This window comes from Apteryx mantelli, chromosome 1 (genome assembly GCF_036417845.1).
Source record: "Apteryx mantelli isolate bAptMan1 chromosome 1, bAptMan1.hap1, whole genome shotgun sequence".
Classification (NCBI taxonomy): domain Eukaryota; kingdom Metazoa; phylum Chordata; class Aves; order Apterygiformes; family Apterygidae; genus Apteryx; species Apteryx mantelli.
The window spans coordinates 113,698,365-113,723,980 of NC_089978.1; the positions used below are offsets into that span (position 1 = coordinate 113,698,365).

General features: G+C 39.4%; 1 protein-coding gene across 1 annotated transcript in view; it reads left to right on the plus strand.

Moving 5' to 3' along the window:
- ROBO2 (roundabout guidance receptor 2) overlaps window positions 1-25,616 on the plus strand; it is a 477,419-nt gene that overhangs the window by 351,583 nt on the left and 100,220 nt on the right. Inside the window, exons 7-9 of the mRNA XM_067299835.1 lie at window positions 6,502-6,510; window positions 18,128-18,252; window positions 22,940-23,111. Of these exons, the coding sequence (XP_067155936.1) occupies window positions 6,502-6,510; window positions 18,128-18,252; window positions 22,940-23,111 (306 nt within the window). The remainder of the gene's footprint in view (window positions 1-6,501; window positions 6,511-18,127; window positions 18,253-22,939; window positions 23,112-25,616) is intronic.

Here is a 25,616-nt window from a genome sequence, read left to right on the forward strand (position 1 = left end):
TAACATTACACGCCATGCATTCTGACAGATATTCTTTTCTTTTTTTAATTTCTTTTTTATGTTCTCACTACACCATTGTAATGTCAACAGCTCGCCCTGTTGGTAAGTAACCATCCTTCTATCCATTTTAGCATGGCTTCATGCAATGCTTCATCTTTCATTTGCAACAGCATTTGACTGGCTTAAACTAGCAGCCAGTGCTTAATAATGCTAATTTTATAACACCAGGCAAGTGATTTTGATGACAAAGTGCTATTTCTAAACTTTGTATTTTCTGCTATGTCACGTTGCCAAATCACCAACAAATACCAGTCAGTAAAATTGGGTGGGTGTGGTGATATTGCACCAAAATCACTAATTCAGTCATTTTTAAGAGTCTGTTTAAGGGCCTGATATAAAAGCCATTGAAATCAACCGACAGGATTGTATTGACTTCGGTGAGCTTCTATCAGGCCCTAAATGATCAGCTCATTATGCTTTTATTGCATAACAGTAAAAGCACGGGTTTTGCATGTCCTTTCTTGAATCTTTTGAAGATTTTTGAAATAAAATAGTCCTGAAACTGAAGAAGGGATGGAGTAGATTTCCGTGCTTTTTAAGAAAGTTCATCATTGCAAGGATTGATTCTTGTCCTTGGGTCATCTTAATTCTTGGAGTGCATTTTGGAATGCACTGTGTAGGATGCACACTATTTTGCATTACAAGTCCAGAGGAAGACAGTCTCTGGATTTTGAATTCCCACTGTGAAAATTTAATTCCTTCCTATGCCTTTGAAATTACTTGTAAAAAATTATAAAAATCTAACTGAGCATAATGGAAAAATTGCAATTGTCAGTAGCTGAAATTATTTAATTGCTATTCACGGATGTTTACTCTGTGCCTATATGGATTTTCTGAATAATTTAACCAGTTGCACTGTTCCTATGATTGTTAAAGCTTGTATTTAGATGTATCTTTTAGAATAATAATATGGTTGCTCTCATTCTTTGGATTAGGATGAAAAGTCTGTACTGGTGTTAACAGAGATTGCTGGTGGTGGGAGGGTTGGTCTTTCTTTATGTAGTCAAAAGTTATGTTAGAGATGTGTTTGACTAAAGCTTATGAGTTTGAACTTGTCTCTGTTCTCCACTGTTAAGGGTTTGGAGGAAGAGAAGTTGGAATAATTTAAAGATAAAATCCAGATTAGGGCTACTGTTTACAGAATTAAGGTGATCCCATGCTTATTAGCTTGCTTGAACTAGTGGATGTAGAGCCAAGCCAACTACCTCTGCAGTCATGGCATGGTTTATCCACCTTAGAAAACTGCCTGTGTAGAATGGAAAATTCACTCTACACTATTTGGAATTTCGCTAGCAAGCTTTATACTTGAGTCACTACTGTATTACTTTGGGATTACATTAGTTCTCATGAAATTAATTCCTAGGGGTTATATCAGCATGAAACTTGAGTAAGCTTGTAGAAAAATTGTTCCTTGCTTAACAAATGAATATGGTATATTTTTAAGGTGAATCTTTCATGTTAGAGAGAGTTTTTTTTTCATGGCTAATAATAAAATGTGCTTCTTGAATCACTAAAAAATGCTACAAGACAGCAAGTAATTTATTTATAGGTATTTTTTCTCATTGCTCACTCTTAAAAGAAAGACAAGAAAAAATCACAAAGTAGAGGCTGTTTCAAGCTCTGTAAATGCTGCATGAAATAAATGACTGAAAAAGTCGCGAGAAAATAATAGGCTTTTGCAGTGCTGATGGTGTCTCATTTCAAAACACTGAATCTCTGTTTTAAGACTCTTGAGGCCCTTGAGTCATGCATGATTCCATCTCCAAAGCTTATACAGAAACTCCTGGTCTTAAGTTACTTACATCCAAGTATAGGATTCCTTTGTGTTACCAGCTCTGGTCAGCTTGACATTTGCCCTGCCTAAACTACTTTATTTTGTTACAAGTGAACATTTGGTACACAGAAAATTATTCTTTTTTATGATTTATTCAGAAAAATATAAATTAGCATGGTTGGTCTTAAAATAATTATTTTATGGGCATGTGGTCTTTATCAAATTACTTAATTTAGAGATTAGCTTTGTGAATTGTGGAAAGATTGTAAACTAAGTAAATCTAACCCTAAATATATTTAACATATAGAACTTCCATATAGATGTACATATAGTGATTGTGGTGTATGAGCAGATCACTTTATTTGGATCGCTCATATCTAATCCTGTGCCTTTAGAAAAGGCAATGGTCTCCTCATGACAGTGTATGTCTTTATTGCTTTTTGCTTAAGGAGCTGAAATGAAACTGATTTCTACAGTTCATATCTCTGTTTCCAGTTTGCCATGTCCACAGTGGAGATTTTCATTCATCTTTAAGAGTAGGCAAAGCAGGTGGCTACCTATCCTGTTGAAAATTTAAAGCCAGGTAAAGCAAAACAAAGCAACTTCCCTCTCCATCACCACTTCCCCACCAAAAAGCCCAGTCTTCTGTTAAAAGTGTTCTGTTAAAATCATCATTTGAAAAGAGGAGTGAGTCTGATTTTGTAGCATTTTTTGTTTAGGAAGTTAACTGGAATACAGAGCAAAAATTACTCCTCCTTATCATAGAAAACAAACTAAAGCTAGCATTAGTTAATGTTATTACACTCACTGCTGTCTAGGAGGATGTTGTTTTAACAGAAGTGCATTAACATATTTATGTGTATCTTAAACTGCAGAGAACAGTCTATAGTTTAAAAGTTTATATTCTTTCATTCCCCCTCAGAATTATCTGGGTGCTTATAGTTTTCATCTCTATCTCCATTTCAAAGCAGACATGTTTTGTCTTTATTGTGTTTTAAACAAAACCAGACCATTTTCTTTGGATGGCCGATCACTGAAGAATAGAGAAATGTATTTTTAATGTTCCAAGATTACAAATCATATTGCAAACTGAATTATTTTCATTTTCTATTTAGCTTTTACCTGAATGCTTCAAATATTTATATACTGTTAGGTTTTGACATTTTTGTTTAAATTTCAGCTTGAGTGAAAAATTTAGGAGTGGGATTATCCCTGCCAATGGCCATCTTTGGTACAAGCAGTTATTAGCATGTGGTATATACTGCATATACAAAATGAAGTATGGTTCTGCCTGAGGTGGATGGCAGCTGGTGAATTTAACAGCTCTATACCAGATTACTCATCATGTTTTGATTTGCTGCTAGGAATAAGTGTGTTGCCCATTTCTAAAATAGATCTTCTCTTATAAATAAGCTTTTGAAAAGCTTTCCTATAGGAATTACAACAGATGGGTTAGGAAACTAGGTATTTTTCCCTATTTAGAGTATTTCTACTGTTATTTCACTCATCAGATGGATTTTCCAGACAAGTTAATATTTTCACGCTTTCTCATCCTGCTGTATTTCTTATGGCAGTTGTACAGACGAATAGCTGTAAAAACTAGCAGTAATCTTGGGAGGACCCCAAAAGTTTCATATAACCCCACCTAAAAGTATCACTCACCAGCTCTTCAAAAGCTGTTGCTAAACAGCTCTGAGATGGAAAACTTAAAGTGAAGTTCAAAGAGAAGATCAGCTGTGTCTGATGCTTTTTACCTTCTTATTGATCACCTAAAAAGTTATTCAGATGACAGAGTACTCAGATTTCAAATTAATTCCAACTATATGCAAGTGATAATACAGTTCTTTCTGTTTCAGTTGCATTATATTGAGTCAAGTTTGTTTATTGTCGTATGCAATGACTCATCTTCCCCAGAAAGAAGTGTTGTGTAGCAAATAGCTGGATTTTTTTTTTTTAACCTGGATAGAAATTAAGTATTTGGGATTAACTAAAGAGGTAAGGAGACAACAACAAAGTTAAAAAAAATTTTCAGTTCCCTTCTATGTTGGAAAAGAGACAAACAGATAAGACACCTACTATCCATTTTCCACATTTCATACTGATTAAATAGAGTCTAAACATATTTAAGTGAAATGTAACTATATGATGCATTGTACTCTGCTCTGGGGAGTTTTCATCTCCTAAATCCACCTGGCATGGCTTACGGGTCTATCAAGAATTGTGCAGCACAAAGCATCTAAAATAGAAAGAGCTGTATTAAAAAAAAATCGTATTAGTTTTTGTAGCTTGAAATTACTTTGTTTAGATGATAAGTGAGAAAGATCTCTCTTTATCCTTCTCCATTTCTCTCTCACTCTTCTTGCAGGAAAACCTATATAGCATGAATGCTGTTATTTTTAGTATATTCATAAAAATATCACCTTCACTTGGGACTGTGAGGATTTATACAACAATATCAGAAATGGTGATTGATGTGTGACAGAATTGATCATGGTTGGCACTACTGTGCCAGCTTTCAGAGGCAGAAATCTATCTATATCAAAGTGTGGCATTTTGGCTGTCTGCCTGCTGCTGCCAGCTATAGAGATTTTTGGAAGAGGTTAAGGACACCAGCAGACTGGTTTAGGATTTGTTTCTTTCTTAAATTAATGAACAATACATCCTTGATGTTTATCAATGGATAAATGCTTTTGATTAAAGAGAAGAGATTGCTGTGGAATGAACTGCATATTTCTTTGTATACCAGTAACAAATTAAAATATGGAACTGAATTTTTCTGGCATTTTTTAGCCTTTTAAAGACCTGTTTGAAAATCCTAAATCCTTAGCATTTGTACTTTGGCAAAACTTGCTGAACTTGTGCTTGAATCTGTGTAAGGACATAAGCTATTATAGTAATAGAGCAGTTATGACATATGGGCCAGAACGGCACTGAGAGATGAGATAGAGCATGTTAACTACCAAACATTAAAGTACTGATCCACAGTGCTCTGGCTCCATTTTCAGCAATTCTGAGTCTTTTGGGGTACACCAAAGAGTGGTCAAAACAGAAATACAGAAGTTCTGACAGAAAATTCTTTTTCAGTGATAAACATGAAAGATGGCAGTATATGTACTTGAAGTTTTGGCAAGTCATGCTATTCAGTACTGGCTCATACCACTACTGGTATCAAATATGTGCCCATACTCATCTGTTTCTCTTACAGAAAGTCCACCATAGCAAGTGCAGAAAGTGATTAAGGGCCTCATTTTTGATTGCTGAACTCTGGTGTAAAAAAGTTCTGTGAGGTTTAATGCGTAAATCTTTCTTGAACTTATCTGAATCCATTATTTCTACTGAAATTGGGAGGTGTTTTCTTGAGTGGATTCTGAATCGCTCCATAAGTCTTTGAAGATTAGTGTATGAAAAGAGTCTTTTGATCTGTTATTCCGCCAAAACTTTTCCCTTCTTTTTTTTAAAAGGAGAAAATAGTTACTTTTCCTTCAAGAGAAGTGTGAAAATCTATGCATTAATCCATTCACTCTTCTCTTTACCCTCTTTGCTCAATTGGTGCAAGCTTGTACTGCTGTCATATTATTACAGGCTGGATATGACCTTAATATTATTCATCAGCAAAACTAGTTTATGTCTCGTTCCCTCTATGCTAGCATTGCTAATTAGCACAGTCGTTTTTTCTTCCTCACTCCTTTTCCTCTCTTCACTTTCCAGTAGCCTAAATTGAGCAGGATATCTCCTCTCAGCAGTTCCTTTTTTCCAAGGGTAAACAAATCAAGCACTTTTCATCCTTCTCATTATAGGTAGGCTTCTTATCTTCTCATCATCTCCTTAGATCTTCTCTTCATCTCACTGCATTTGAATTCATGTTTTTTTGAAGGAGCTAACCAGATTACACTCATTATTTTTGATGAAATCTTAGTATATCAGCGAGAGGTATGCCTTTGCTTTTTTAAAACGCATTACCAGAAAACCCTGCTGCTATCTCCCATGACAAAAGGAATCATAGCAGATTACATGTGTTTCTGCTGGCATAATTTGTTTTGTTTGCTAAACTCACAGAAGTTACAGGAGCACGAACCATCCCCTAATGATACAGTTTACATTAGCAAGCAGACTTAAGTGTTATGATTTTAGGAAAGTGCATCTTTTTAAACTGATCTGAGCAAAAGGTATATCCTGAATCTCAGACACTTGAGGGGAAAGGAAACAAACAAACAGAAAAAACAAACATTGTCTAGAGAAGAAAGAGTCCTGAATAATGTGATGCATTGGACAGCCAGAATCAGTGCTACCTCTCTTTATGTATATCAAAACTCCACGAAGGACTATGCAGAAGGGAATTTCCAGGAGCATCTGCAAGATACAAGAGCCTCATAAAAGAGATGATTGGACAAGATATAATAAGAGAGAGAGGTATGACTAAATAACAGCAGGCTACAGTCCAATGCTGAGATGAAACTCAGACCAGATGTTTAAACTTAATGTTTTAATGTAGTGTCAAAAAAAGAGGAGAGACCAGGAACGGTACTGCTGATGCGTTCTGAGCAATGGAAACAGGGAAAAATGTAGATGCCTGACTTCTCTGCTATGTAGGAGACAGAGATTTTTTTATAATTGTTTTCATAATTTTATTTTACTGAAATTAATCCCAAGGAAGAAGGAGGACCAAGTTGTCAGTAGTATTTTTTTTTCTTTGTGTCTCAACTTTGTTGTAAAAATGATAAATACAAGTTGGCAGTTACGTTAATTGAAATTGACAGGGAAACTCTGAGTATAAACCAAACCTGCTCTTTCATGCTTGTTTATCTCATGCCTCTTTTTCCACCGTGCAGATTTAGCCCACTTCTTTCTTTTAGGCCAGGCAGGGATAAAAAGAGATTTTATGTGAAAATATACAGGGCAGTTAGGGTTTTTTATTTATTGATTCTCTAGCCTTCTTTGCCCTCTTGCATAGAAAAAAAAATCCTTGGGCTCCCACACGCTCGGAGATTATCTGCTTCAGTGTTTCAGAGCAACTGAAGGATAAAAATGTTGTTATATGTGAAATTCAGAACCTGAATTTAAATTGAAGATTAAAGCAATTAGTCCAGGTACCAAAAATGGTTTAGTGTTTTCAGATGATTGAAGCGTGTGATCTTTTCACACTGTTGTGTTTTCACATGGCTCATCTGAAAACAGCAAACAAATAGAAAATAAAAAAGAAGGATTTCTCACTTCCCATCAGTCAGCAACAGTGTGAAGGACACTTACCGCAGGATCCCTTTGGTCTTGATAATGACCTTGCTGAGGCCCCACTTCCCCCTGCCCTCTGCCTCTGCCCTGTTGTATCCTCGTTTTTCTCCCCCAGTGTTTCCTTTGCATTTGACCCCCTGCAGGGTCTCCCTTCTTGCCCCTCTGCTTCCGATTTTTTGTAGTTGATCTCTCAGTGCAGGGCATATAAAAATTAATTTTGAAGTAGTGTCAATGTTAAATCATAGAAGAACAACAACGCTGTAAATGAACAATGAAGAAAACATAGTTAATGAGAAAACAAACTTTCCATAAAATTAGATCCATGCAATTGTTTCAATGTCCAACTGTACTCGTACAGACTAGTGACTACAATTATGAGTATGCTAACATGATAGGGCAGAGAAAAAAAGGAAACTAATTTCCTAGGTAACTCTATAGTAACTCCCATGCTGAAAAGTTGCTTCCTACCCTGTCTGTGGATTCGGCTAAAAGGTGGAGTTCACCATAAGATTGGGAATTCTTTTCACTTCAAAGAAAATGACCATCCTAAATTTCCATTGGTTTATCCTCCGATAAGAAATAATAGACATAAGCTGTCACCCTTTCAGATCCCTATTATGCCTCCCATGTCAGAGGCTTCATCCTTGATCTGTCATTAGTCATAACTAACAGTTAAGTAATAACTTTGTTTCCCAAGAAGCATGTGTCAGGGTCCCTAGCTGTCAACAATATCTGAACTTCTGAGAAAAGAACTACTGACTCAGTCAAGGTGTCCAGTGTTCGAGAGTGGAAATCTTTATCTGTTTTCCTCTATTTACTCCACCAGGGATTCACAACTCTTAGACTGCCATAGCTGCACTTTTTGGCAGCCTGGTTACTTATGCCATGCAAGGGGCAAATACTGCTACAGCAAAGTATGTAAGTAGTGTCTTACAGCATCCGAAAGTCCAGTATCTGCCAGAGCTCTTAGACAAATTTAATCAGTGGCACACAAAGGTAGGGGAGCATTACCTTTCTTTCAGAAATTCTTGTACTGCCTTCAGCTGTCTTCTAATCCATTTTCTCTGGAACCAGCAAAGCAGTCCTACAAATTAGTCCTACTCCATAGACCATGTCAAGGGTTACCTCCCTATTAAAATATATAATACTTCCTCTGGAACTGTGGGGACTTCGCTGTCCTCCATGTAAACATCTTTACTTAGGGGCAAGTCTTGATCTGTATTTGGTAAGGCTGAAAGTGAGTTTGATCTCTGGAAGAAAGCTTCCAGAATGAAGAGTCAGTAATGTTGCCCAAAGTACCAAAATGCGTCTAAAACCAGCTGAAGTGTCCGCATGAATATTGTCACTGCAATGGAGGTTTGAGAAGAGCAGTGAGCTATCCAGTTTCAAGTCTTTGAGGGTTTTGCAAAAGACATATGAGACCTTGACAGGGATCCAGAACTCAGAAGACAATTTGGGGAAGGCACCACCAGTATGTCGTCACTGTAACTGACTTTCTTACTTCCAAGTGAAGCTATTGAATATTGTACCAGGTATAATTTTGACTATTCAAAAGATTATTCTGAAATTAAACTTATCTCTGCAAATGTACCATGCTGAAAAAGACTGCAGTGTAGATGGGAATATTAGGCTGGGATTTCCCTGGTGGAAGCAGAGCTGAGTCTTACAGAATCTTGATGCTTTGCCAACCTGCATGTTACTGCTTGTTCTTCAAACCTTTTTCTTCATCAGTGAGCATCATCTGAGATCTGCTTAGAAGGTTTATAAGTCACCATCCTTCCCCTTGCCCCTTCTTCAGCCAGTCACAGAAGTATGTTTATGGATAATAAACAATTTCAGTTTAAATTGAGGCACTCATCTTTATAAGATAGCTTGCCTAAATGTATTTGATTTACGGTTGACTAGCACCTGAAATTAGTTGGAATTAAAGGTTATCAAATCTGCAGTGTAAGCAATTTGTTGCTGTCCCTCTTTTCCTGTAATATAATATTTTTTTATGAGTCTGATCCAAAGACCACATAAACCAATAGGAGAATTCCTAACAACTTCAGTGAGTTTTGAATAAAGTCTCATATGCCATGGTATGTGAAGGCTTTTTATCTAAGTACATGCAATTAAAAGATTACTAAAATTGTTATCTGAAAACTGTCTGGATTACGTAAAATAATTTTGGTCTCATAGTGGCTGCTGTAGATAATTGGTGATGTTAGGAAAAACCTGAACAATGACAACAGAAATTCCACTGACATTAGTTGCTGTGGTTACATTTCCATTTCTGCTTGCAGTAGCAATATTGGACTAAAACTTGCTACAATATCTACTTTTAATTAAAATCACAGCAATATAATGTATGCACCCCAGGGTACCTGGACTGGAGGAGCTGCTGTGAGCAAGTCCTGATAGTAAAATTCCCTTAGGATCATTGATTTCAGTGTGAACCACAAGTCACAAGATCAGCTTAAAAAACTGCATCACTGGAAGAAGATGTTACTAATACTTCATGTGGGGTCATTGTACTTTTTACTATAAAATCACATTTTCCTGTGGTAATTTTCCCATCCTCTTCTGGTTCATCTTCTGCAACATTTCTTATCAGGTGACCAGAGTTCACTGACTCAGTCAGGCTTTTCTACAGCAGCAGCTTTATCAGCTCCGAGTGACTCAGCGTAACCCATAATATTCAGTAGTGCTACTGGGAAAGAAATGAATGACTTGCAATCTATCCCAACAGATTAATTCTGCTAGTTATGAGGACTGGAGAAGAGTTGAGAAATTCCTTTGAAATATTTTGCAATATTCATTTCTTCTTTTTTTTCTAAAGCTTTTTAATGCTTGACCATAGGCTACCTTCATACACATTTATTAAAGGAATAAACAATCCATCCAGCATGCATAACACCAACATCTATAAAGACTGCAACAGAATGCACTGTTACCATTTTGAGCAATGTAGCTAATGTTCACAACTGCGGCTTTGCTATCTCCATTTTAATTCTCTCTGTAGAAAACTGTTCTGTGCTGTAAAAACAGTTCTGAACATGATGTGATTAACCTTAGGGTCCCCCATCCCCTCATCTCAAAGCCCACCTCATACATGGCCTATGCTTTCTATCTTGTTCAACCATCTGATTTCCATATCATCCTGCTCACCCTCACAAGCTGCTGTTAGCATAACAGAGCTTTAGTGTGACATTGATTGAAGCCAGTGCTTGCTGAATGCAGTATCAAAGCATAATTTGCCAGAAATCAAATCTAATTTACTGTGTACTGTATTTAAATTTCTCAAAAAAATGTTTCAATAGAAGTGCACTAGGTCTGTAGTCTTAATTGTTCTTTTTTCATATTTTTGTCTAGTCCCCTAGAATCAAAACAATATATTCCCTTTTAGAACCACTGTCTTTGACTTTCAAATGTCAATTAAACAAGAGTTTTTCCACTCTGTTTATTCCAATCCAGTTAATGTTACATCTGAAACAATGAAGGGTAATGGTTTGATAGGCACAACACTTGGTTTGATGCTTCATAACAGTCTTTTCAACAGATTTTTCTAATCTCCTTAATGTTTAGATTGAATTAAGCATTAAACTAGTACATAACTTTCACAGCTGAAGCCTTTCAAGCCTGCTATTATTTCTCTTACTGTACCTTTTAAAAATATTTTTAAAATTCACCCACTTTGAGAGACACAATTATGACTTGGATTAGGTTTTGTCCCTCGTTCTATTGATGTTGGACTTCGAGCAAGTCATGATCTTCTATCTCAGTTAACCTTTTTGCAAAATGGGAATAATGATATTTATTTACTGTTATAAAGAGCATCTATATGTATATGTACAGATAATTAGCTCAGATTTTAGTAAAACTGAAGACAGCCCAGGTGCTTATTCTGTCAAAGAAGCCTTGCTGTCTCCAAACAGGGTCACATTCTCTGGGGATGAAGGCAGTCTTACTGCTTTGATAGTTATATTTGACCAAGAATTTTTCCTGCAAGTATTAACTGTTACTGTCAGTTGTCGATTAGCATTAGTGAACTGGAATATGATAGATAAAACTGATACAGTGAAAATATTGTTTAAATTCTGTAGACAATAGCATTATCAGAGGATGTCTGTTAATGGAGCTATAGCTGAATATGACAACAAACTGGAACAAAATGGGGCTTTCATTTCAACCTCTCTTCAAATAAATAAAAAATATATAGAAGGCTTTATTTTTTTTAAATGATCTTTTTAAGTTCTTTAAAGTTATAGTATTAAATAGTTTGCCTGGAATAGTTGGCATTGTGCTCTAGTTATAAGTAGTGACTACTAAAAGCCAGCTCCTCTTGAGGTCATGAGATTATGTTTAAATTAAAGCTCTCAGAGTTTTTTTTTTTTTTTATATAGTGAATTTCTAGTAGTCATTGTTGCAGAGAAAAGCTAGGAAACAGATCTGTGTGTAACCATAAATCATTATTTACCTGAGTCTTTAGAAATCTATACTTTTAGTTACAAGGCCATGGATCTCCTGTTCATCTAGAATGCAGAATGCTGGAGAGGACTTTGTGCCTGGCAGGGAGAGAATAGAGTAATAGGTTCAATCTACCTCAATAGGATTATCCGTACTAAGCCAGAGCCTTAATTCTTGCTTCTTCACTATTGTTTTTCCTATCTCTTTTTGCAAAAGAAGGGATCATTTTTCTGCTCATAGGGAAGTGGGGTAAGTTCAAAGTTAGGGGTAGGTGAAATTGTAAGTAGAAACTAGATTTGTCTCTGTTGTGCCTTGACTAAACAAATTGCCTTATTTTGGTTCTTGGAAGGTCTACTACAGGAACAAGTTCAGACCTATTACATCTACTCAGTGCTTTGAGTTATTGACTTACAGTACAGCCTTGTGTGTGTGAGAAGGTTTCAGACGAACCCTTAAACTTATGTACCCTGCATAAATTCAGCTATGTGGTTTGAAAGATTAGCTCACAGAAATTCCATGCCCTTCTGTTGAGCTGTCTCAGAGCACCATCTGCTTAACATGCCCCCAGTTCACCAAGCATGCCTAGGAGGTGATCTTAGGCCTTGATCATGCTTTGGCATGATCTGTGGGATGGAGTCCTGACACCATGTTTTTTGCCTCACAGTAGAGAGATTATGTTCTTGAGGCCACCCATAATGCAGCATATAGCTAGGACTCTAATGCACAGTTCCTGTCAAATGCAGATATAACACCTGAAGAGACTAGAGATTTTCTGCTCTCTCCTCTGCCTGAGGTTGCTATTGATTGTATATTAATATCCTGGGCAGTGAACTTCTGTGGCTGAGCAGCGAACACTGAACTAATTCAGTGACCTTTATTAAGTGGGTGGTCAGTACTGTAGAGGTATCTTAGTGTAAGGTATGCCTGTAGGAATTCTCATTTTCTAATCCACAGCTAAAAGATCGCTCTCGCTCTCTCTCTTTCCCTTCCTATGTAGTTGAATGAGCAAGTGTGTGTGTGTGTGTTGTTCACGTTAGTGCTTTCCAGCGCCTATAGTGATTGTATACAGGTATGCTAGGTGAAACAAGGTAAGGGTAAAACAAGGTGAGGGAAAAACAAGTAACATGGCTACAATTCAGTGCTTTAGGAATAATTTAGGCCAAGTTGAGACCCCATAGTATATGTAGCAACAGCTATGCTCTTATAGAAGCCTCAGAATGTATGTTTGTAAATGGTGTGGGAGCAGGAGCCCAATCCCATTGTCCCGAGCCTTTCAGAAGATTAACACCTGCTGAGGCACTGGGAAGAGGCAGAAACTTCTCTCTCCGGAGGGGCCAAAACTTGTGTTCAGGAGTACGAGACAGAAAGAAGGTTCTTTGTATTGTCTTCACCCTCCACCTTTAAATCAGCAGCTAGTCTTCCTGATCAAATGCTTTACAATTCTTGTTTTAGAGTGCATTATATCAGTGCTATTCAGCTTGTGCTCTTTAGACTCCTGGTGATCTGTAAAGCCTCAGGAAGTACCTCATGAAAAAGCTGCAAAGTGTATTTCAGAACATCAAATCTGCATACATTTCTATGCAGTTGGCAGATCTGCGTCTGTGCCTGTCAGCAGGTGTAATCGGAAGCTGGGGCTTGATTGCTCTTCGTACCTAATTAAACACTTTGTAATTATAATGGTGAAAATACAGTTTTCTAAAACACTTAAATTTTGTTTACCTGAAAGCTTAGTAGTTTCTAAACCGTCCCTCTCCACAACCGCCAAAACAATAGTGGAATAGAAGAAAAACTATGGGTCTTGTTCCTTCCTCAACCTGCTCCCAAAAGTTAGATGGTCTTTTGATAAAAACATTTGGAAATGCTGCTTACATTTTTAAGATATGCCAAATACTATAAATCCAATTCCAGTGAACTCCAATTCTGAAACAAGTTTGGAGGGTTTGCGTGTCATGCATAGAAGTCATTTGCTTTACCACATCATGCTCAATAGAATCTCTCATGTCAAGTTTTTTCTCTCTAATCTTCCACCACTACTTCTTCCCTGCTTCCTTTTGCACATTAATTCCTTTTCTCTCTTTTCCTGCTCCCATCCATTGGCTCCACTGACTGCCTATTGTCCATTAATATCCACAGACAAGTCACACCACACCTCCCTTTTTGAAACTGCTCACTTCTGACTGTGCTTCCTGATCCCTTATGTGTAGACACTGTTACAGAATCACAGAATCGCTGAGGTTGGAAGGGACCTCTGGAGATCATCTAGTCCAACCCCCCCTGCTCAAGCAGGGTCACCTAGAGCACATTGCACAGGATTGCATCCAGGTGTGTTTTGAATATCTCCAGAGAAGGAGACTCCACCACCTCTCTGGGCAACCTGTTCCAGTGCTTGGTCACCCTCACAGTGAAGAAGTTTTTTTCTCATGTTCAGATGGAACTGTCTGTGTTTCAGTTTGTGCCCGTTGCCTCGCGTCCTGTTGCTCGGCACCACTGAAAAGAGTCTGGTCCCATCCTCTTGACACCCTCCCTTCAGATACTTGTACACATTAATAAGATCTCCTCTCAGCCTTCTCTTCTCCAGGCTAAACAGGCCCAGCTCTCTCAGCCTTTCCTCACAGGAGAGATGCTCCAGTCCCCAATCATCTTTGTAGCCCTTCGCTGGACTTGCTCCAGTAGTGCCACATCCCTCTTGTACTGGGGAGCCCAGAACTGGACACAGTACTCCAGATGCGGCCTCACCAGGGCTGAGTAGAGGGGGAGAATCACCTCCCTCAACCTGCTGGCAACACTCTTCCTGATGCACCCCGGGATACCATTGGCCTTCTTGGCCACAAGGGCACATTGCTGCCTCATGCTTAACTTGGTGTCCACCAGCACTCCCAGGTCCTTCTCCATGGAGCTGCTTTCCAGCTGGTCAGCACCCAACCTGTCCTAGTGCAGGGGGTTATTCCTCCCGAGGTGCAGGACCCTGCACTTGCCTTTGTTGAACTTCATGAGGTTCCTCTCCGCCCACCTCTCCAGCCTGTCCAGGTCTCTCTGAATGGCAGCACAGCCCTCTGGGGTATCCGCCACTCCTCCCAGTTTTGTATCATCAGCAAACTTGCTGAGGGTGCACTCTGTCCCTTCATCCATGTCACTGGTGAAGAAGTTGAACAAGACTGGACCCAGTACTGACCCCTGGGGGACACCACTAGCTACAGGCCTCCAACTAGACTCTGTGCCACTGAGCACAACTCTCTGAGCTCTGCCATTCAGCCAGTTCTCAATCCACCTCCCTGTCCACTCATCTAGCCTACACTTCCTGAGCTTGTCTGTGAGGGTGTTATGGGAGACAGTGTCAAAAGCCTTGCTGAAGTCAAGGTAGACAACATCCACTGCTCTCCCCTCATCTACCCAGCCAGTCATTCCATCAGAGAAGGCTATCAGATTGCTTAGGCATGATTTCCCCTTGGTGAAGCCATGCTGACTACTCCTGATCACTTTCTTGTCCTCCACATGCTTGGAGGTGGCCTCCAGGATGAGCTGCTCCATCACCTTTCCAGGGATGCAGGTGAGGCTGACTGGCCTGTAGTTCCCTGGGTCCTCCTTCTTGCCCTTTTTGAAGACTGGGGTGACATTGGTTTTCTTCCGGTCTTCAGGCACCTCTCCTGTTCTCCATGACCTTTCAAAGATGATGGAGAGTGGCTTAGCAATGACATCCGCCAGCTCCCTCAGCACTCGTGGGTGCATCCCATCGGGGCCCATGGATTTGTGGGTGTCAAGTTTGCTTAAATGATCTCTAACCCACTCCTCCTCCACCAAGGGAAAGTCTTCCTCTCTCCAGACTTTCTCTCTTGCCTCCAGGGTCTGGGGTTCCTGAGGGCTGGCCTGAGCAGTAAAGACTGAAGCAAAGAAGGCATTCAGTAACTCTGCCTTCTCTGCATCCTTCGTCACCAGGGCACCCACCCCATTCAGCAAAGGGCCCACATTTTCCCTAGTCTTCCTCTTGCTACTGATGTATTTGAAGAAGCCCTTCTTGTTGTCCTTGACATCCCTTGCCAGATTTAATTCCAAACGGGCCTTAGCCTTCCTCATCACACCCCTGCATACTCTGACAACGTTCCTATATTCCTCCCAAGCTGCCTGTCCCCCTTTCCACTTTCTGTATACCTTCTTCTTCTGGTTGAGTTTTGCCAGGAGCTGCTTGCTCATCCATGCAGCTCTCCTGCCCCCTTTGCTTGACTTCCTACTCATAGGGATGCACCGCTCTTGAGCCTGGAGGAAGTGATGTTTGAATATTAACCAGCTCTCTTGAACGCCCCTTCCTTCTAGGGCCCTAACCCATGGGATTCCTCCAAGTAGGTCCCTGAAGAGGCCAAAGTTTGCTCTCCTGAAGTCCAGGGTTGCGATCCTACTTAGTGCCCTGCCTCCTCCTCGCAGGATCCTGAACTCCACGATCTCATGGTCACTGCAGCCAAGGCTGCCCCCAACCTTCACATCTTCCACCAGTCCTTCTTTGTTTGTTAGTACGAGGTCCAGCAGCACACCTCTCCTTGTTGGCTCCTCCACCACCTGTGTCAAGAAGTTGTCACCAATGCTCTGCAGGAACCTCCGGGACTGTTTGTGCCTAGCTGTGTTGTCTTTCCAGCAGATATCGGGGTGGTTGAAGTCCCCCATGAGAACCAGGGCCTGGGATCGTGAGGCTACTTCCAGCTGTCTAGAAGGCCTCATCAGCTTCATCTTCCTGATCAGGTGGCCTGTAGTAAACACCCACAACAGTGTCACCCATGCTAGCCTGCCCTTTAATGCTTACCCATAAGCTCTCGTCTCGCTCTTCATCCACCCCTAGGCACAGCTCAATACGTTCCAGTTGCTCTCTCACATAAAGAGCAACTCCACCACCTCGCTTTCCTGGCCTGTCTTTCCCAAAAAGCACGTAGCCATCCATGACAGCACTCCAGTCATGCGAGCTATGCCACCATGTCTCTGTAATGGCAATGAGATCATGGCCCTGCGACCGCACACACATCTGTAGTTCTTCCTGTTTATTCCCCATGCTGCGTGCATTGGTGTACAGGCATTTCAGAGAGGTGATCGAGCATGCAGGTTTCCCAGGAGGGGTAAAAGAGGGTCCTCCATAGCCACATCCCATGCGTGCTTCCCCGGCTGCATTCACCTGTTGGAGGCATCCTGACTTGAGCTGTCTTTTGCCAGCTACCCTGGCACTATAACTCTCCCCTTCCCCCATCTTTCCTAGTTTAAAGCCCTCCTTACCAGGTTGGCCAACCTGTTGGCAAAGACACGTGTGCCCTGCCTCGTGAGGTGGATCCCATCTCTTGCCATCAGTTGTCGATCTTCAAACAGGGTCCCATGGTTGTAGAAACCAAAACCCTGTTGCCAACACCAGTGGCGCAGCCAGTCATTAACTTGGAAAGCCCATCTCCTCCTCCTCTCATCCATCCCCCTCACTGGCAGGATTGAGGAGAAGATGACCTGGGCTCCCAGACCCTTGACCACCATCCCCAGAGCTCTGAAATTCTGCTTGATGGTCTCCAGTTTGCCCTTGGTGTCATTAGCGCCCACATGGAAGAGCAGCAGTGGGTAATAGTCCGAAGCGTGGACAAGCCTTGGCAATCTTTCCATGACATCTCTCACACGAGCGCCTGGCAGGCCACAAACCTCTCTAGACATGAGGTCAGGTCGGCAGATAGGTGCCTCCGTCCCCTGCAGCAGGGAGTCCCCCACAACAATCCTGATCCCTTATGTGTAGATACTGTTAACACCATCTACTTGAAAACCTAGTCAGTCCTGGTTCTTCTCTCTTACTTTAACTGCACTTTCTTCATTTTTTTTTCCTTTGTCTCTTCTGGATCTCCTGGAATACCTGTTCCTTCCTATTCACTGCTCCCTGCTGCCCACTAACTCTTCAACTCTTGCTTCTTTCTAGTCTTTCCACAAGATGAAATCTGGATCTTCCTACTTCATGTTGTTTTAGCAGCCTTCCTTTTCTCAGCAAATCCTCTTTCTCACTCCCTTCTTGTCCACTCTGCCCCTAAGAGGACTGAGGGAGCCTTGGACTTCTGTCCTTCTTCTGTCATCTAGACCTTCCTCTCCTTTCTCAATCATTTTTGAAAGTCTAGAGAGGAAGACTAAAAAAGTAAGTGTGTATATTCTGATTCATACACTGCAGCACAGAAAGCTGTGCTAGCTCCATCAGAACAAGCTCTGTGAAGTGCAAAAGGTATAAGAGTGCTGATACCTGTCCAAACAACTCTTAAGGAGAAGTTAGTAATTCATCCAGAGCCTGCATCATACAGGCCTGATTGCTGTTCCTTGGCATTTATTGTCATCAGACTTTATGCTAATATGTTTGTAAGGTTGCTTTTCTTTTTGTTTTTTGTTTTTTTTGTTTTGGGTTTTTTTTTTACAGCTGGGGAGATCATATATTGGTATTGCTGCTTTTTTTGTTACTGTTGTTCTTGTTTATATATTAATTCTGTCTGTCCCAATTAGTATATCTGGTGTTATGTCCTCTGGCATAAAATAAATCTATGTAATGTTGTCTCTTTCCTTCAATATTCTTCATCTCCCCTTTGAAATATATCCTAAATTTACACCACGGTTTTTCTTACATTGTAGCTCCCCCACAGTTTGTGGTGAGACCACGAGACCAGATTGTAGCCCAGGGTCGAACGGTGACTTTTCCATGTGAAACTAAAGGAAATCCCCAGCCAGCTGTTTTTTGGCAAAAAGAAGGAAGTCAGGTAAGTTATAAGCACCCTATGAGCCTTTCAAGCCTTTCTAAATAGTTAATTGAGTTTAAATCTTTCAGAAAGTTCTCTGTATTACCTTTCATAAGTTCTTTTCATCTTTCACAGAGATCTTGTCTTTTAAACTGTCACTATCCTCTACCAACATATTTGTTGCTTTGTTTTATTTCTTTTTAAAATATTAATACTGTGAAGAACTCAAAAGCCATTTAAGTTGGTGTAACTTGTGCTAGGTGCTGTATAAAGGTATAGAGACTAACAGTATATATCTCAAAGACTTTTCATTCTGGAGCACCCAAAAACAGGTGGATAAAACAAACATGGAAAGGTATGACTCAATTTTTAACTAATCAGAGTCAGTAATTACAATTCACAACCTGTCTAGACATGATCAAGTAGTTATACGTCTAGCAAACTGATTTGCATTGGCATATTCTCACAGTGCATACAAATATGGGTTTTGAAGACACAGCTGATTTCTTCAGTAAAATTGTTTCAGGAAATTTCTGGTTTTGGAAATATTTCACAGAATCATTAATGCCATTTTGAAAGTAAAATTTCTGATATAGCCATCAATGTTGCCATTGACCAGTGCTGACTTCCATAGCTTAATATTTGAATGTCACACCCTAACAATTTTTTTACTGCTGTTGCTCTACTGGCACTATGTTACATCAGAAGTCAGTCCTTCTCACTTTCCATGTGCAGTTCATGCAAGTATGTTACATTGGACATTGTAAACTCTGCTCTGTATTCTCTTTTGCACCTGCTCTCTGTTCAGCACAGGAGAAGAGATTAATAGGGACAACTTGGATGTCCAAGGACAGTGCTTCTGCAGTTCTCTGATGAAGCCTGTCATTGCTACATATCTATACTGCCTGCCATTTTCCTTTGGCTAAATGAGTCTTCAGAGCTCTGTGCTGCTTTTTCCCATTTGGTCATATGTGAGTTAACTCAAATATCCACACTGTACTGCGCAGTGCAGAGATGCTTTTTGTCTCATCTGGAGACCTTGTGTGTACCAAGTCAGTTAAAACGTGAGACAAGAACTGAACCTCAGATCTCCCCATCTGCCCCACCTGCTTCTGCTTCATCTTCTCTTGAGGTCAGTTAATGGCTTTGTAAGTTTTGAGGACCTGATCCTGAATTCAAGTCTGCATTAATGCATTCTTACGCATTCGGAAAGAGCTACCTTGAAGTCATTAGGGGCAAGAACAAAGGTTCAGTTACAGACCAAGACTTAACAATATTTTGTACTCTGTTGCATTCCCACTTACAAAGATACAAGACTATTACTATAAGAGTGTAAGCTTAGTCTTCAACGTGTTTCTTTCAGCCTATTATTCAGAGAACTTCAAATCTAGCCACCATGGATCACATACTGGAAAAACACAGTGTTGTGAGTCTCGCTAAGGTGAAAATTGTTCCAAACGGAAAGTAGAATAGCATGTTGAATTTGAAGTAGGAACTACTGATGTGCTAGCAAACATTTCAAAAACCCTCCTTGTAGAGGACTTTAATAACATGGTAATGTTTATGTAAAGTGAGCTTATAGTGTCACACTTGAATCTAATAAAGTGGACATCCATCATGTTGTAATAAAGAGAAGAGCTTCTAATTAAAGTAGGACATCATTTGCAGGATTAAAGTCATTTAGCATAATTGAAAAGTGTTAATACTCTATTTTATCCTCTTCCATTGGTATCACTTCAAGGGTAAAAACATTTTAAGGTGAAAATGCATCTTGTGTCTTTAATTGAATGTTATTACCTACTGATTGTACCATGTTGAAGCTGTTTAATTACAAACCTGGAAAATTAATTACCATATTGAGAACCAGATCCCTGAGGGTTAGAATGTTCTTTTTTGGCAAATAAATGCAACATAAAAATTGATACCTACATTGTTTATAATCAGACCTTGAAACACAGCTCAATGTGATTCATTATACCCAAATGTTATTCTTAATTGAGTATCAGTGAAGTAACAAAGGTTAATGTTGCCATCCCCAGTATAAAACTTCCCAGATTTTGCATGATTCCCCATTGAATGGCTGAGTTTCCACACAGCGTATTTCATCATCACAGTGTAGAGGACGGTATTTTGGCCAAATTTAAGCATTGCTGACTAAGCTTGCGGCACATTTCACCTTTGTGTGCCTGGCCACAGGTTGTTGCACGGACTTACAATGCTTGCTTCTCCTCCTACTCAAGGAACCATTTGCAGTGCCACTGTTAGTGTTCAGGGTAATGTTACATAGTCCTGTTAGCCTACTCCAGTAATTGCAGGGCATTTTTCATTCTGGGTCTATTTCTCCACCCTGTGTTTCTGAGCACAAGCAGCTAGAAGAGAGGGGAACAGTTCCCTCCTGAGTGATCTTTGTGCCAACTTGTGCGTAAACAACTGGTCCTTTGTACTTGGTAGCCTTTTTCCTCAGGGCCTGACAGCCACACACCAGTGAAATGCACCAGGGCACAAAGTGCGTAATCTTTGAACACTCTGGATTAAAATCTTCTCCGAGATAAATCTAGAAGAAAGTGATATTACGTCAGGAATGACTGTAGCCCCTCCATTTGCAACCCAGCATGCCACCATTGTGCCTGGATGAGCAAACTGTCAGCTAGTTAAATCCAGTGAAATTGTAAAGACCTTAAAATAGTGGGTTCTGCTGTAATTTAGGACAAGTCACAACTCACAGTTATCTGGCCCTTGAAAAAAGGAGTCATGAGACCCATCAGCTCCTACTGAAGTGTGGAATGCTGGCACCTGGTACCCCTCAAGATCAGATTGGCCCATGCTGAAGATTAAAAGGATAAACTCTTCTTTTTATTGCAGAGATTAAGAGGATCTCCAACTTCTTCTTCTGAAAAATCAGGGGTGTGATCCTGAACTGTCTTTTACATTGCATTTCCTTTTACCATTTGCATAATGAGTGATAAGTGGAGTGTGCCTTATCAAAATTCTCTGCTTTCTCACAAAATTTAGCTAAGCTTTCAGAATTCCCTCATTCAGTAGGTATTTGCACAAGGCAGAGGTTATTATGCAAGTTTCAAGGCAATTCAGAAAACAGGGCAATTTTTTTTGAGACCCACTTAGCACTGTAGCCTGAAATTGTTTCAGAATTTTCACACTTTTTTTATCTGACAAGTTAACTGGGTGCATATTGATTTTTGAGGAAAATTTTTCATTGAAAAATTTATTGAACTTTGATATTGAAAGGGGAGGAAGAGGACTCAACCCTAGGGTAACAATTAGCCTAGTAGGTTAATACAATTATAAGGATACTTGGAGTAGGAAGTTTCTGATCTAAAGCATCTCTCTCTCTCTTTTTGTTCCTAAAAATGAAGAGTCAAAGGTGTCATTTTCACTTCAAACAGAATTTTTTGAAATCCAAGTTTGCTGGTTGCCAATCCCAAAGTATTTCTGTAAATGCAGAAATATAAATTCTGCATTTTTTTCTGTAAATTTTCTATCCATCGCAGAAGAGGCAGATCTTTTTAGCCCCCATAGGCAAGCTTAAAAGTTAGTAGGGAGTCATTATTAGAAAGCAAAGCAGAACAATACAGAGCTGCAGTAAAGACTGAAAGTTTATCCTAGCATGGTAAGAGTGTTTTGGGATATTCCTTATACAAACACTGTATTTTTGTAGAGGCTTATTCAATCAATATTCTACTTTTAAGCCAGACCCTGTTTTTCTGGAACTTACCAATTCATTACTACCCTTTAATATTTCTTCCCTGTTCCCCTCTCTGTCTCTTTGGGCTACTCTACTAACCTCCCTGTACACTTTGCCTCCCTCTTCCTGTTCTTTATTCGCATTGAGCGCTTTGCCAGATGGAGTAACTTTTCCCTTTAAAGTACAGCCCTCACCACTAAAACCTTTTCAGTCCCTGTCTGTATTATTGATTCAGTCAGTCCTCGATCATATTCGATGACTACTACATCCATACTAGTTATTCTTATTGACATCTTTCTTTTCTCCAGTCCAGCCCAAAGGCAAAAGCTAATCTCCCTGTTCTGTGCTATGATGTCTTACCCTACATGAAATTATTTTTCTCTGTGATGATTTCCACATCAGATATATACCCTTTGTCTTCACCCTTAAGGCTCCATTCTGCTTTCCTTGTTTGGTGTATCTCAGTTTTAATTTCCTGCTGCTCCTCCTTTAAGCTCTCATGTTCTGCCAACTTCTCCTACTTTATGACCTGTTTGTATCATCCTCCCAGGTTTGTTTCCATGCCTTGCTCTTACTTTCTCTTTTGCTCAGAATCATATTCATTGCCAAACAGTAGCCCTCAAGTCTCCAGAATTCAATTCTTCCTGGTAGTTTTCTGATGTTTACTTTGTTACTAGATTCTCCTGGTTTGACAGCCAACTAAGTATATTATTAAATTCAGAGTGAAGATAAATGTGAAACATATACAGATCACTCAAGTGTGATTGTTGGAAAATTTCTCCCCAGCCAGCACACACCATTGTCTGCTGTCAGAGTGCTGTTTCTAATTTAAACTGCAAGTTGCCCAAGGCAGGAAAGTAAGTTTTATATGTTCATAAATTTGTAACCCCACTTGCATTTTCTTTTTAACTTTATATAGTGCTTTTAAGGAAAAATCATTGTATCTTTAGCTGAGGAATAAGTGGTTTATGTTCTGCACTGATGTGAGTTGATTTGTCTTTGCAGAATCTACTCTTTCCAAACCAGCCTCTCCAGCCCAACAGTAGGTACTCAGTATCACCAACAGGAGACCTCACTATTTCCAACATTCAGCGGTCTGATGCAGGCTACTACATTTGTCAAGCACTGACGGTTGCTGGAAGCATTTTAGCCAAGGCTCAGCTGGAGGTTACTGATGGTGAGATATGGAAATTTCTATTGTTTTTTTCTGTCAAAAGCAGAATATTTTAAAAGTATTGTAAATATAGACATGTGAGATCATGTAATTCGTACAAGTAAACACACAAGTTTCTACAGACAATACAATGAAAAAGGGCCTCATTACACAATTCTCTGTGGTATCAAAAAGGCATCAAAGTCAGATTTCCCTTTTGCATTCTGTCTGGAAGCTCCTTAATGATCCAGATGAGGGACAAACCCTCTTAGAATAGGGTTGGTGAGAAAGAAAGATGCTCAGTTCACTAGAGCGAAGATAGAACTGCAGAAACATATTGTGAAGAATGAATAGTTTTGTGATTAAAACAATGAAATGGGGTGCAGAAGAACTAGGCTCAATTCCCATCTCAGCCCCAGTATTACCTTAGGCAACTAATCTGAGGATGTGTCCTTAGCTTGAATAAATCAGCACAGTTCCCTTGAACTCACTGGAGTTTTGTTAATTTCAAATAGCTACAATATATAGCCCTTTACTCCCTGAGTGAATAAGGCACAAAGAGTTTTCCCTACCTCAGAGGTGTTTTTTAAGAATTTCTTAATATCATTAAGTGTGAGAAGAGCTCTACAAATACATAGGTAGAGAAGAGTTGACAGGAAAGGAAAAGAACAGCACTACATGATCTGACTTGATGCTTTCCATTTCAAAATTTTATTTTTGAAAATTACTGTGCCTTCCTGCCTACCTTACTCCATATACAAACATGAAGCCTCTTCATATTCCAGGAATCCTTTTGATATCCCTCTTCCATCCTTTTTGTGACAGAGGAGGTTTGCATCCTTTAATGTTAGTAAAGAAAATAACAGAATTCCTTCTATACTAGGAGATCGTGGCATTCCTAGGAATCATTATTCCCTGTCTTAACTGACTCATTAAATATCTCCTGACAGACTTTGATGAATTTTTACCATTAAAACTGTTGTTATATGCAGAGGTCTACTATTACTGTTCCCTTAGAGACCTGCCTGTACCATGAAAGTTTGAAAAGATGTCTAATTCTGAATAATCTGGCTTTTCACAAGAGCATATTCATCACAAGTGACAGGTAGAGAGGTTCAGGCACACGTTATAGAGGTTTGAGCATTAATTTGATGCCTTTTCTTTGTTTTCTAAAAGCTGTCTATATTTTTATGACAAGGGGAGATAATTTCTGCCTTATCCTTGCATCTTTACAAGCACATTGCATTTCCATAAAGTAGTTTTCAGGAAACTAAAGGCTAACCTTCTCTCTGCAATCTCTTTAAGTCTTTCCTTTCTCTCACTCTCTGTGACAAAATGATGCATTTTCATTCAATTCAAATTTAAATGTAGATTAAAAGGTCATTTAAAATTAATGGAAAGGCAGTATTTTTTAATATCTGTCCATAGCACTGCCTAATGCAGTGCCATGACTGTGATTGGAATAAATAGAATGCACAAACATTGGCAGAGAGGACATTGAGCTGTTAAGGGTTGCACCTGCTGACACTGTACAGATTTACTGCAGCAGGGACCGAAAGGAGCAAATCAGGTTCAAGGATATCAGTGATGAGAAATTCTTCCTTTTGACAGACAAGGCCTGTGGTCCATCTTTATCTATTTGTATGTGTGGAAGAAAAAAATATATTTATATATAATTGACCTCTTCGGAATTTTCATTGGTTTATTTAACAAGTCAACAGAAAGCTCATAAAGGTGTCCCTGCTAAAATGCAAACTCAACAGCAATTGCTTCTGATTAAAGGCACTGCGCATTCCACACGCCTAAATCAAGCATTGGTTGCTGGTGCTCCTGCTAAGGGAATGAAGGGCCTGCATTCTTAAAACACTTCCCTGAACCTACTGTGAGCATGATCATTGTGAAATAATGCAAGGTTGCTTTATAGAAATACCATTTCACTGTTGAGTCAAAGGGCAGGTGAGGTCAGAAGAAAAGTGCCAAAACAATATTGTGGAACTGAGATTATACAAATAAACATACCGTTAGATCATAGATATTTTTTAATTGCTTTCAGTGAGGAAGTTAACCATAAATGTCTAAATAATCTGTTTTGGTTGATGCTGAGTGGAAGTTATAGAAGTTAATGATTTTTATCAGTAGGAAAATTAATTTCATGGTTTTAAAAATATAATAGAAGATAAATGCTGCACATGCTAGCCATATACTTAAGCATCAGTGTTCTAGTTTTTGGCTGGTGATTTCAGTTTTACTTCATAGCCCAGAATTTTTCTCTTTTAGTTAATGATTTAATAATAGTGGCGAGCCATCTTTTTCATTTTGAACACATTTTTGTTTGATCCAGAGTAATTTAAATCCAATTGAAGTTCCAATACAGAATGAAAACATATGTCATGTGCAGAAAAACAAGTGCTTAATTATACCATATATAGTAGTGTTTCAGTTGTTACATTTTTGCACTTACAAGTCTTTACTGGAAATATTTTTAACTGGAGTGTTCACATGAGACGAGACTACTAGCTGTGATGAAAT